Consider the following 14,313-nt stretch of genomic DNA (forward strand, 5'->3'; position numbering starts at 1 on the left):
TCTTGCTCCTTGACTGCTTTTCAAATCTATCAGCACCCTTTAATTCAGCTACATGGGCAGGCAAACTGAACACAGATGGAGGATGAACAGGTCAGAGCAGTTTCCTATTATACAATTGTCAGTCAAAAAAATCTACAAAATGCCACTGGAAATAGCAGATGAGGATCTGGCAACTAATTCTTGAATGGCCTTGAAAAGCACCAATTTGGTCATTTACTAGACCAAATATGCCCAGGGCAAGAGGTGCATAAATAACAACAACAAGACCAAATAAAACCATCTTCCCCTTAATTATTTTTGCAAAATGGTTGCTCACTTAGACTTAGATATGAGGGAAAAAAATGTATTCCATCCTTCGAATTTACGGTTTTACCTCCATCTATCACTGTAGTACTAAAACATGTGGGTGGAGTTAAATCCATTGTGTCTTTTCATGTTCCACGCCTGGGATGGACATCTCAGTAATGAGTCTATTAGTTATTCATGACAACCACATCGCAGCCTGGCTGGGAGAGTGTACAGAGAACCTTCACAGAATTAATTTTTTAACTAATTAGGGATGAATACACATTTGAAGAACTCTCTTTGGATGAAAGAGAAGCTGCACATGCGCAGCTGGCGGACTTACAAAGGCCAAGGACTCCGAAGGGCACTGGATTATAGGTGGACATGAAAAGCTGAGATAGGGGTTCAACTCTTTATGCCGCCGCTGAAAGACGCTCTTCTCAGTTTTGCAAAGCTCTGTGCTGACAGTAATCACAAGTCTGATAGTTTTTTTTTTTTTTTTTCCATTCTAAAGGCTGTTTGAAATCCCTCTGAGTTAATGAGGATATTTGCATTTCAACCTTCGGGTTTCTTCCTTGAAGCCAATGGACATGTCATTCCAATCAACATCTCGTTTGCCTTTGGTACAATAGCTGCTGCTTCATTCACTCATTTTCCCTCAGAAACATTTGCTCTGCTAAAATCACCAACGCACACGCCGTGACACACACAACCAGAGCGCAGCCTCTAAAATATGCAGCAGCATGATTGCTATTATCATTTCTGATCAGCTGTGTTATTGAATGAATGCTGCTGTCAGGGTTGTTGCATGGGAATGATTATTTTGTGGGGCATCTGAGGCATAGTTCCGCCTGGCTGAATGTGATGGATGGGGAGGAAATGGTGATGTCTGAAACACTCCAGGTCCTGCCAGACCAAAGCCACTCTATGATTATAGTCGCAGAGGTTGTCTCAGCCAAAGTACTGTATAACCGACTGGATGCGGCAGAGACCTTCATTAATTGCTCCCTCCTTCACCACACCCATAGAGGGACTCATCTTGAAAAAAAGTTGAGTATTATGCAATTATTTATTTTCGTTTGGGTCAAACCAGGGACAAAAACATGTTAGTTGAGTGTTAAACATCCAACAAAAACCCATTCCTGTCATTCTGTTTCTCCACATGTCTGCATTTCTTCTCCTTTTTTTTTTACACTTAATGTGGACTCATGCTGCACCATTAAAGGGAGCTTTCCACACACACTCAGATCATCCATGTTTTATAATACCTTTTAACCCTTGCATTTTCAATTAGATTCCAGCAGCTTGAAGGAAAAACATTCTCAAAAGCAACCTGGGATGTACATTATTTCACAAGAACATTTAGTAAGAAAAACATGTTTTTTTTAATGTTTTCAAAAACTACAGAATTAAGTTAGTAGAAGAAACATCTTTCAGAGATTTAAGTGGGAGCCAGAGAGTTTTAAAAGACTGCTTGATACAGAGACATAGGAAGAAATGCCGGCCAGTTACTTCATTAAAGTCCCACTCCGATTGTCCTTTGTTCTATTTTAAAAGCGTTCCCGGTGGTCTTTATTTATGGTTATGCAGTGTTTAGCCAAAATCTAGTACATAGTGTCTGTAGAGCGGCAGGAGGTTATTAGAAATTTTCCAGCAAGTTTTGGGCAAGGCATGGAGTAATCCTGTTCCAATTTCCCATCATGCCTTTGTCTACAGTCTCTCCCACTAGCTTGAATCCCACTCACAACCCCACCCTAACATAACGAATGCAACAAAACTAATAAGCAATAGTAGAGCTAGCTCAGAATGGAGCAGAGCAGGGAGCTTGCAGCTTGCGATTGTAGATATTACATCACATCTACAAGCTTTTTCCAACTGCATTTTTTCATCTGCTCCTGATTCACAACAATTTGAATGAAGAAATACTTAGAAATGCAATTTTAAGCTTAATATTCTTTATATATGTCCTCCATAATGACACCACAAGAACATGTCAAAAACCAGGAGTCTCTCTTTAAATCGAACAGTAATGTCCTGATAATTTTCACAAGAAAATCAAAGAAAAAAAGTGAGAAAAAAAAGCGATTATATTTTTTTGTTTTTTTATTTGACAATTCTAACTGTTTTACTAAGTTTGCCTACATTACTTTTTATATACATATAAACAAAACAATTCTCCCATAAGGAATGAAAGGTCGGAAGTTTATCAGTTCTTCCAAAACATCTGTTAAGTTCAAGACTCAGTTATAAGGGAGGCGTGAAAACAATATAATGGAAAAAGGGATCTGCTTCCTTAAAAACCTGGATCTCACTATGAACATGGTAACACCCACTAAGGTATCTTTATAGAAGGATGCAGCTGACACTGTTCTGGCAGGGCATTCCATTACCCAGCAGCAACATTACCTTGGGTCAGCCTGTAACAGGCCAAAGCTGTTTGTCATGTTTAAGTTGGACAACCTCTACAAACATATGGAAGGGTATAGTGTAATTAAAGAGAAAAGGGCAAAAAATAAAAAAAATAAATCTTTGTGTAAACAGTTTGTTGCTCAAACTGATAGTAGATCTGTGTCCCTTGATTCACCAGCTGGTACAAAAAAAGGAGGCTAAAAGTAGACAGAGATGGGCAATACACAGAGAGATTTTCACAGAGGGGGCTGATAGAATGTAAAGAGGAAGAGATTAAATAATTTACTGTCAGCAGGAGGTACAGAGATGATGACAGAAATAGAATGTGATTACACAGGGGACTGGGAGTGAAAGAAGTTAAAAAAAAAGCTAGAAAAGGAGTGAAAGGTGGTGATGTGGTCTAAAATGAGACCCAAAAAATGTGACAAAAGGCTGCAGGAGAAGAAGAGAAATCAAGGCTTGACGATGTAAAAGGGGCTCTGCTCCAAACACACTAGTGCTGCTGCTGATAACCTTTGCTTATATGAAACATGAAGAAACTGCATTATAATGTATTCTGCTATGGGAAAACAATATTGATCTACCAGTACATTTTAAGCAATAAAAAAGGTACTTGGAATGTAGTTTTGCACTTAAAGCACTGTTACCGCATGGCTCCTAACAGTGGCGCCGACAGGGAACAAAAGAGGCACAGTGGAATAATGGCTAAAGTGTTTAAGTGATGAGGGCAAATAATAGTGGAGCTTAGACATAAACATTAGGTTAAAAGTCTAAACAAACTTTAGTTTTTACTGATGTCCAAAAATGCTTAGAATAGCTAAAATTTCACATAAATAGTCACATGGACCATTTCTTACATAAGTTGTGAGATGTTCTGTGATTTTAACACCCACACGTTTGTCATGGAATCTGTCTGATTCCTTTCAATAGATAATCAAAGAATAAATAATGTGTGGATGTGAGCGTTCATGTGACTCCTTCGGTTCAGACTTGTAGAAAATACCAAGGTATTAGTTGTAGGATTAGTTTACTACATACAAGAAGCAGGTGTGATTCAGATTTGAAACTCAAGACATTCAGTTGCTGGATTAGGAAGAATGTTTGTCTATTCGACTTGAAAAGGTGAAAGAAAAACACTTGTTTTAGATTGAAAACAAAAGAATATTAGTAGGAGGTAGATTTCTTGGTGGGTAAAAAGATTTCTGCTTACTTTTCAGGCTGATGCAAAGCTGTATATTGCAGACTCTGAAAGAGACATGCAATCAATCCCCTGCGCACAGCCCACTTTCTCCCTTCAGCCTCTTCTTCCTTACAATTCACCAAAAGTGAAGAATATCTTATTTCTATTTTTCTACAAATTTGATCCCTTTGTTCTTTTATTTAAGGTGGAAAAAGTGAACATCTGAGTCCCAGAAACTCTTTTAAGTAAAATATGAGCAGGGAATTCTTTTGATAGAAAATCAATAATTGATGAAACCATATGTTGTTTAATTTCCAAGAGGAAATAATAAAATCTATTTTTTTATTATTTTGTTCCACTTATTTAAGATGCATGCTCTATTGATGTCCCTTTTTTTCTATTTTCAAGAATTAACACAACTGTGGAAAACAGTTTGTTTTAGAAAGTAAAACAATAAATGAGTAAAGTGTAATTCTGTGCTTTAATTTTTATAGTTTGCAGGAACGTTACATAGAACTGCTAACAAATTATTTCCTGTGCTGACTAGAAAACGTTTTGTGTTTTTGCAGAAGACTGTGGTAAAGAGGAACGACTGGACCTTTCGACCATCACACTCAACGCCTGACAAACTCATAGATGGTAAATGGAGTCTGTCAATAAAATCAAACATGGAATCCAGAAGGTAAGGGAGTAAAAACCACTTTGCAGGATCAAATCTTTGAGGCTTTCTGGGTGGACCTCTCCACGGCTTCTGTGTTTTTTGAAACCGAGAATACCGTAAGGAGTTCTCTGCAGCTGCAGAAAACCAAACGGAATGTAAGCAGAGGTGGGTCCAGTTGTGGTGTGGCGTTGCGTGCAGAGGAAAAAAAACAGCATTAGTGGTTTTTAGTTGGTCATGAGGATTTCTCTTCTGGAATTACAAATGGAGCCATCTGTTCTTCTACATTGCAACCAGAAATCCAAGTGGTAAAATGAGACTTTGAAAGCTTGAAATGCATGCAGGTGTTTGAGTGTGTGGAGGTCCAGTTTTTTGTTTCCAATAATTCATCTTTCATGATTTTATGGCTGAAGGTGAATATCCTTCCATCGATGTTTCATTCATCCGTAAATTCTAGTTTTTTTGTGTGCTGATGCAGCTCGACATGCATATACAGTAAAAAGGAACATTCTCACCCTTCTCTCACCTGGATTCAGCAGTGCAGTCAGCGTGACTCTTTGTCATTTCTCTTCTCTCATTCCATTTCAGCTTGAGCCCTGAAGGTTCAGAGTTCACCTCCATCCCTCGTTCTAATTCCCACCTACTCATTCTGAGTTTTTTTCCCATTTCTTTCTGCCTTATTATCTGTATTCAGTCAGGCCTTTTTCTTTCATACTTTCAGTTTTCTGTTTTTTTTCTCATCTCCGACAATTTACTTTTTCCTCTTGTGTTCCCTGCGCTCTTTGAGTCCGTGTCTGGACATAGAATGAAAAACCACAGCTACCAGGTCCAGCAAATATAAGAAATTTAATAAATAAATAAAACATTTTCTTTAAACTGAATTTATCAAACACTGTTATCTGGATTTTATATTAACAGTCCTAATTATGAAGTCTTTGTTTGCCAACTCACATAGAGAGTCAGATTTCATTTGAATATTAGATGCAAACATTTAACAAAAGTTCTATTTATTTATTTTTCATTTACTTTTTTTTTTTTTTTTTTTTTTTTTTTTTTTTTTTTGTTTCCTCTTTTTTTTTTTCTCTTTTTTTTTTTTTTATTGTTTCTTTCTTAACTTGTTCTGTCCAACAGCTGAGCAAACAGATTAGAGCTGAAGGCTTTTTGTGTTGGACAGGTTTTACTATCACAAAAAGAGGTTATATAGCTTCAAGAAACTAGAGTGTAGATTTGTATAAACCCCTTTTTGTCGTATTATTTTTTATTTATTTGTTACATTTGGTGTGTGTGGGGAGGGAGAGGGGAAGAATGTGAGGGGAGGGTGGAAGAGAGTAAAAGGAAAAAAGGTGAAAAGGTGGGGGATACAAGCACTGATTTGACTAAGTTATTAATTTAAGCTGTAACAATTATACCAGATCTGCTGGAAAGACGAATGTTACATCAAAGGTGAAAATCTGACACTAAGATGAGCGAGAAAAAAAAACTGTCCATCAATACACTGTAGGTAAGGAGGAGGGATGAAGCAGACAGGGAGCAGTGTGGAGTGTGCACGTGCACGTGGGGGTGGAGATACATGCATGCTGCCGACGTGAACCGTGTGTTCATAAAGGGAGCCAGATCCTACCCAGCCAGACCAGCCAGACCAGGAGAGGGGAGGAGAGCCCCCCAGGCCAGAAGCCCCCCCAGCATCCGGACCCAGGCAGCCCGGGAGGGGAGGAGGAGGGGACCGCCCACCCCACCAGCCAGGCACAGAGAGGGCCCCCCTACAGGGGCCCCCCCAATGCCCAGAGGCACAAGCGAACCCAGTGTCCGGCCCCCAGGCCACAAGACAGGAGCGCTTAGCCGTACCAGGCGGCAGCCATGGGGGCCACCGGGCGCCGGACACCGAGACAAAGGCCAGGGACGAAGCCAGGGCCCCCGGAACCCAAGAGCCGGCCACCACCCGACCGGCGCCCCGTCCCCGCAAGCCAGCCCAGGCCCGCGACCTTAGCAACCCAGGGATCGCCACGCACCCACAGCCACAGCCACCCCCCTAAAACCCTACGCACTACCACCCCCCCCGCCATAATATCTGACCCCCCCTCCCCAACCCTCTCAGTGCCCTCCCCTCTCTGTGATGGGGAGGGAAAGCCCCAGAGGGTCCCAGCGAGCCAGCCCCCAGGTCGGTCCTACCCATGCACTCACACACACATACTCACAATCATCTTATCTTTATTTTTCATTTACAACTTTATTTAATTAATGTTAAAAATTTTTCATTGTTTATACGGTTATTTAAAGTCAGAAACTAGATTAAAACATTTATTTTAAAGAAAATGTTTTGAGTAGGAAACTTTTATTTTTCATTATATTAACCTTCCAATATTGCCAAAGGTTTTTTTTTTTTTTTTTTTTTTTTTTTTGCCATCAGCACTCAATCATCCCGTTTTTCCCGCCCCTCTGCTTTATTCCCTTTTTCATTTGCCTCAGTATACATTAGCCCTCCTGTGGTCATTTCTGCCTGTCAAGCCCATGTCAGTCTGTCTTTCAGGGTTATGAATAATTGAGATGTATTGAGTTTGGTCAGCAGATGGTAAGATGGCCGTTATGGATCTGTCCATGCTCTTAGTGGCGTCCCGTCACTGAGTGACACCTGTCCAGTTAATATCCACACGAGCGTTGCAAAAGCAGCAGACACAGTGGGGGTGGCTGGCAGAGGCAAATTCATCTTCTCTGAAAGCACCTCTCATGAGCAGGTTCAGATAAGAAACAGGGCTTCCAACCCCTTGAATTTATGCCACTGCAAACACAGGCCCTCTTGTCGAAACAAAGGAGGAGTGTATTCAAACATGTCAAGGCTGGAACTCTTCTGTTTCTATCATTCTTTCATGCATCTCCACAAAGTGCTGCATCGCACAATCTCCTCACACTCACCGTCTGCCTTCTGCTTATTCTCCAACATTGTTCTGTGCAGACAGACCTCGTAGAAAATTAGATGAAACCTTTTCAAGTCCAAGAGTAATAAAGGACATAAAAAAAACATTTATTTAATGTTGGCAATATTTTACTAGTGGTAATGTTACATCATAATAGCTTAAGTTGTTGGCATCCACAGACAGGTGAATGCTGGGGGAATTTCAGTGGTTGGAATACCGCTTGGAGCCTCTCTGTGTTACATTTGCATCTTGTCATTTGCTTGTTTTATTTTATTGGTCATTCCTACAGATATAAAAATGGGATGAGTTCCATTTCCACTGTGTCACATTTGAAAGAAACACGTTTAAAAAGATGGTGCAGTATCGCCTCTTTTTCACTATAGCATCACTTTCACAATCACTTAACACAATCTCTCAGCCGTTTTAGAAACGAAATGAACAAAACACTAAATCTTAGTAACACTTGCTTCTTTTATATACGCTGGTGTTCTCTCTGTGAAACAGATGTATTTTTTAAATGTATTTATTCCTTTTCTCTGTGGAATATAACCTGACCTGACAGCATTACATTTTACCTGCTGACCTAAAAAAAAAGAAAAACTAAGAGACTCATCGCGACATTTTTTTTCTAATTATATATAGCTAACTTGACATAAACTGATTTTCTTTGTTATCTTTTCTTTTCTTTTGGTTTCGAGCTATGTGTTTAAAACTACAATAAGGCTCTCATACAGTTTTTAATTGCATATACCCTGCAGTACTTTAGTACAAATTTTAAGCCTTATTGTTATTCCTAGTGACACTTTTTTTATATATTCCTTTCTCAGCTTTATAAGATTTTTCTCTCTGGATGTTTGGAGTGTCTCACCCCAACAACTAGTCTTCCCTACTGGCTTTTCGGCATAGTTTCTATGATGTTTACATATGCGTAAAAGAATACAAGATTATGATGAGAAATCAAGCAGAAAATTAGATAACACTTTCTAAAGGCAGCACAGGTGGGACAGCAACAATACCAGCATCTTACATAGAATTGTTCAGTAATCGGATTGTCTTTCTATTCTTAACATGTTTTAAATTAAACCTGACCAACTTGATTTGATAACTATTTCCTTTGTGCTACTGTTATCGCACTCTTTTTTATATAATGCAATTCAAACTATCGCAAGTTACGAGATTCATGTTTAGAAACTTGATGGTGGCGCATAAAGTTCTGCTTGATCTGTAATCAGAACTTTTACATTTTGAGGTTTAAAGTCCCACTTTGATCATTTTTTATTGTAAAAGCATTCCCAGTGGCCTTTTAATAATGATTATGCTGAAATACACGTGACATAATATTTTCACGTGTATTGTTTGTTTAATCATTCATAGACAATAGCCTACAACAAAAATAAAGTGCCCCTTTGTTTTTATGTATTGAAAAACTAAAATGTTTCACCTGCTGAAGATCAATAACTAATTTTATGTGCAAAAGAAACATTTCTTGACTATTTTTTCATGTTTTTTAATTTTTTTTCATTTAGTTCAAAATAATAAACTGTTTGTCATAAACAAAAATTGAAAAAAAAAAGATAATTCCACTCATTAATTTATAATTACTTAAGATTTTAAACTGTATTTTAATTTGTAATTTATAAAAACACAGTGGTGCAGTGGTTAGCGCTCTTGCATCACAGCAAGAAAGCCCCTGGTTCAAGTCCCGGCTGGGGGACCTGAAACAGGACATCAACAGGGGACCTTTCTGTGTGAAGGCTAATATTGCTATATGGCTAAACAAAGGAAGTGCCAATCCATATTCTTCTAATCAGTAAGTCTTTGACATACGGAGAGAAAAGCAGTGTTGGAGAACAGAAAGGGAAAAAAAAGGGACATTATAAGGACAGAGGTGAGGCAGAAAGACTGATTAAAAGACATGGGAGAGTGAAGCCCAGAGACGGGAAAAGAATGCATCAACGGAAAAAAAAAAGGAACCCACATTGTCAAAGAATTTTGCAATATTTCCTGAACACATGGTTTTACTTTGAGCTCTTTTTTTTCATGCATTTCTAAACAAGAGTTGCATTCTTCAACCCACTTCACATAATAATGATCTCCACTTTCTGCATCAGCCATTTATGACTACAGTCCTTCAGTAACCCTTCAGTACAGAAAAAACAATGTTTAATACTCAAATATGCTATTTAGGATCCATTTGAGAAGTCAGCAAAGAAAATTAATGAGGCGCATGAATAGCAGGGCCAACACTCCACACGCTGTCTGTGTTTTCTTTAGTGTGTTTGTTTGTGGGAGAATTGCAGTTCAGTTTCAAGAAAGTACATGAGCTCTCAGCTTTGGGCTGCACATTCACAAATCTGAACTTACATGTGCACGGCAGCACTCAGAGGTGAGTGTTAGGCTGTTTTTTATAACATATGTAGGTGCATATGCAACATGCATGGTTTAGTTTCATTTAAGTTGTGTGAGGATATATAGAATACTGTGAATGGCAACAGGAAAGAGCCCAGTTTTATTATTCATTTATTTTTTTATTTTTTCCCTACAGCAGATCTTTCCACTGAACCTTTACAACAGCAGGAGCTTTATAAAACTATGCTCAACACACACTTGAGGCTCTGAGTGCCTGGAGGCTTGGTGGACTTAAAGAGCTGTAGATTCCTGTGCTTATATATATAACTGATGTTTCCTCCTGTTTAGGACATTTCTGCTACTAAAAACTGTGATGGCAATTGCAAGAAAAGAAGGAAACAATCTTTATTTTCTTTTATTTAACAGCAAAATGAATTCATTCAGTTAGTCATCCATCGTTTTTGCTCACTATACTACCTGATTCTCTGTTTAAGATAGCATGAATAATATATAACCTATGTAAATGATTATGAAATAAGATTATCTTGTGCCATGCTTTACACCTGACACTCATGTCAGCTCTTTCATACAGTAAAAAAAAGAAAAAGGTTGCATGAAAGTATTAGAAAAAGACAATTAAAGTGTTGCTGGAGATGCACATATTCAAATTTACAATTATGAAAATACTCTAGAAGACAATCACAAATGTGCATTAAAGTAAAATGCTCCATCAACACTTTTTTATTTCTTTCAAGTTCCAAAATATGTGATACTGCAAAACAGGCTTGCTGTGTAATAACAGGTGGGCTATTTTTCCTTGCGGAAGTGTTAGCATCATTTCTTTAAGGATGTTTACTTAAACCAGGGATCACAGCTCACACCAACAGAAATCCAAGATGTGAAGTCCAACAAAGGCGACTGCCCACACAAACAAAAACAGACATTATTCTTCCAGATTTTCAGCTTGTTTTAGTTAGTAGTTCTCTTTGAAATAGAAGAAAAAAAGAATAACAGCCACAATCTGGAGTGCCACACTCTTCAATGTTTAAACAGATTTAGAACTCTGTTCATCTGTCTGAGTACCAATAAAAAGGCTTTTAACACGAGTGTAAAATGGTTCATAAAAACCCAAAAGGCCAGAAAATGCAGGAAACAATGTGTCTATCCTGGATGGCTCCTGTAATTCACCAATGTAGAGCTTTCCAGCTTTTCATTGGATTATTGAATTACTGCGCCAAAAAAAAGGTCTTAAAACTCTCACAGGGGTCCATTAGTCTAATAGAGCAATATTTTTTTTAAGTGTACTTTATTAAGGAATAATAAAAAATAGTAAAAAAAAAAAAAAAGGACTCCTGCTCAGATTTTAATGAAACTGCTTTTTTTTAAAAACTTATTCTGAATAAAAGAGAAAATGTGAAACATGAAAAAAGTTCACATTAAGTCTTAAACCCCTCAAGCATTTCCTCCTTCAAAGTTCTTCCTGCCTGGTTTTATCCTAATACCTTGCATAACTGTTTTATTACATTATCATTAGGTCTACGGTACCCCACCCACCCACACACACATGCACACAAACACTCCCTCCGGCCTCCATTTACAGAGACTTAGGTTCAGTGTTCCACAGCTTACACAGACCCATTATACTATTAAGTCATTATAAACCAGGACACTGAGAAAATAATACCCTTAATGGCAGTTACAGTGGGCAGTGCTTCAGGTTATAGTCCCATCCTGCCTGCTTGTCTGTCTGCTTGTAGAGCTGACTGTGTCATATTACATGTAACAATATTGGTTTAGCTTTCACTGAACTTTAGTTGTCTAACTTTGTGCTGATTTATAGATTATTTTGTTTGTTTATTTTCCATCCTTAAGAACACTTAAGGTCATCTCACCCCAGAGTTGGGATATGCTGTCCAGCCCAGTTCTGCTGTGGCCACTCGAGTGTCCATCAAAGTCTCTGGAGAAAAGACAAAGCAATAGAAAAGAGTTGTTAGCCAACATATTTTCTTTCAACCCCCTCTGATGAGTTTATTATTTCATCAACAAACAGGAAAGAGTTGGAACCCCTCAGTGATCAACTAAACACTCATGTTAAGAGGAAAACATGGAAATAGATATTTGGCATTTTGCTGAAAGTAGTGCATGAGAGCTTCTGTAATGAAGTTAAATGCTGATACTTGCATTGTGTTTCTTTCTGTAAGACTGGCTAAATTCATCACATCCTGTCATTGTTTTTTGGCACACACAACTGACTGATATGCAGTCATTTGTGTAAAAATAGGTGGATATTTTGGATCTTGAAGTGTTTTCACGAGAAATGCAGTGTAGCTTTACAAACTTTCAACCCAGAGAAGGTGGCTTTAAAAATGAAAAAAATGGAGGGCGGATTTGTTCAGTCCTTAAGGGAAAACTCTAAAATCCAGTATAGCAGAAGTTTGTGAAGCCGTTTGTCCCAGCTCCTCTTAACTCTCACTTATAAAAGCACATACATTTCAAAGATGCAGTATATAGTAGAGAGTGGAGGAGAGGGGAAGGCAGATGTGTGTGCAAAATCTAAGGAAAAACACTACAAAAAAGAGCTGTGTATGCTCACTACAAACAGACCTAGAAATAACAGTCAAACATCCTTTGAATACCTTTGCACCCCTTACATAAAGTGACACATCAGACCAATCTGAAGTATTTAAAAATATATATTTATATATACATATATACAAAACATTTGTCAGCTCAGTTTTGATTATTTCCTGGCAAACAAAATTCAGAAACCTGACATGAAGCTCAAGCAAATATGAAAGGCATGTGACAGTTACCACAAAACAACTGATATCACCTGTCTTTCTCAGTCTAGCTGATTTACAGATAACAGACAACGGTATGTCAGCAGGAAAATGAAAAATCTCCACTTTAGACGAGAGTTTAGAAACTTTTTACTATGGCTATATTGTTTGGAAGACCCATGTCTAAACACACTCTTTGTTAAAGCCCCACTCCAATCACCTTTTGATCTATTGTAAAACCCTCCCTAGTGGTCTTTTAATTATGATTATGTTGTTTTTAGCCAATGTGAAAAACCTGTATCATTTTCTTGGTCATAGTTTCTTGCATAGAAATTGCTTCTGTATTGTGATAAGTACTATGAAGTAAGTCTATACTCATTTCCCGTCATCTTTTTGTATACAGCTATATCTGACCTATCCAGCTGTGCATTTTTGAGCAAGATGCCAGCTCGGATGAGAAAAAACAGACATTCATGGATCTATTTGTCTATAAGTGGATGCTTTAGAATTAAGTGAAGCAGGGAGCTTGTGGCTCGCCATTGTAAGTCCTTCGTCACATCTACAAGATTTTTTAAACAGCATTTTTTTGTCTGCTCCTGATTCACCACGATTTGAATAAAGACATACTCAGAAACAGTTTTAATCTAAATTTTCTTTTTATACGCTCTCCATCCTGAGAAAAATGCAACAAGAAAGTGTTAAAAACACCAAAAAATACTATTTTCATCAGAGTGGGTCTTTAAGGCTGGGAGTACAACTGTGAGGAAGAATGGTAAATGGTTTGCCAGGGTGATGATCTGTAGAAGATAACCAGGTCACATGGGGAACTTTTTTTTCGGACGGACTGCTGAGTTTTAGATTTGGACATCTTCCACATTCTCACCAAAGGGTTGGCAAGAGCAACCCGCATTTACTGTTGATAAGGAAGAAATCTCACTCCGATAAAATGCAAAGATATGAAGCTGCACGCTTGTAGAATCTGCTTAAGACCCACTCCTCCAGTAGATAGATAGAATTTATTCCAGACTCATGGTCCGATCAGTAAAAAGGAGTACACAGACCCACCACATTTAAAAAAATACAGTGTCAAGAATACACTAGGTTTTCTTGCTGTGAGTTTATGCCATAACAAAAAAATAAATAACAAAGATTAGGTAAACATGAGCAAAGACTTCTGTTCTTAAACTCCACTACAGAAAAAAAAATCCTGAGATCTTTAATAATTATCTATGGCACAAAAACCTGAGGCACACACAGAAGAACACACGTTATGCTCGCACACCAGCGAAAACACAGAACAATTTTCTGTGTACACCTACAGTGACAGCTTGTTCATACCCAGGCTTCCATCAGAGTATTTCAATTTCCTTAAGATCAGCCTCGCCTTGTCTCGTTTCCAAAGCCAGCTTCAGCCTGCCCCCCTGCTTGTAAGACTCGCTGTCAGCTAGGGAGATAGGCGCAAGAAACACCCCTCTGAGCCAGCCGGCATTGCGGGGACTGCCAACCCTTTCTCAGGGGAAATCACAAAAGCTTTAGTCAAATCACACGGGCACTTGGTAGGCCATTTTCTATTTTCTTTTGAACCAAAAAAAGAGGGATGAGGTGATAGACAATGTGGGTAGAGGACAAAAAAGGTCATATACCCAAGGGAGAAGAGGATGAGCTGTATCATGTGACTTAATGCCCACCATTAGCAGAATATCAAAGTAGCAGATGAGTAAATGAAGTATGCTAAGTGGT

At 38.4% G+C, this 14,313-nt stretch overlaps 1 protein-coding gene across 2 annotated transcripts in view; it reads right to left on the reverse strand.

Moving 5' to 3' along the window:
- The window catches only part of LOC101173092 (ephrin type-B receptor 1-B), a 159,582-nt gene that overhangs the window by 97,326 nt on the left and 47,943 nt on the right, over positions 1–14,313 (reverse strand). For both annotated transcript variants that reach the window (XM_004079228.4, XM_011486792.3), the window contains exon 2: positions 11,686–11,750. In XM_004079228.4, the coding sequence (XP_004079276.2) occupies positions 11,686–11,750 (65 nt within the window). The remainder of the gene's footprint in view (positions 1–11,685; positions 11,751–14,313) is intronic.

Source organism: Oryzias latipes, chromosome 17 (assembly GCF_002234675.1).
Source record: "Oryzias latipes chromosome 17, ASM223467v1".
Taxonomy (NCBI): Eukaryota; Metazoa; Chordata; class Actinopteri; order Beloniformes; family Adrianichthyidae; genus Oryzias; species Oryzias latipes.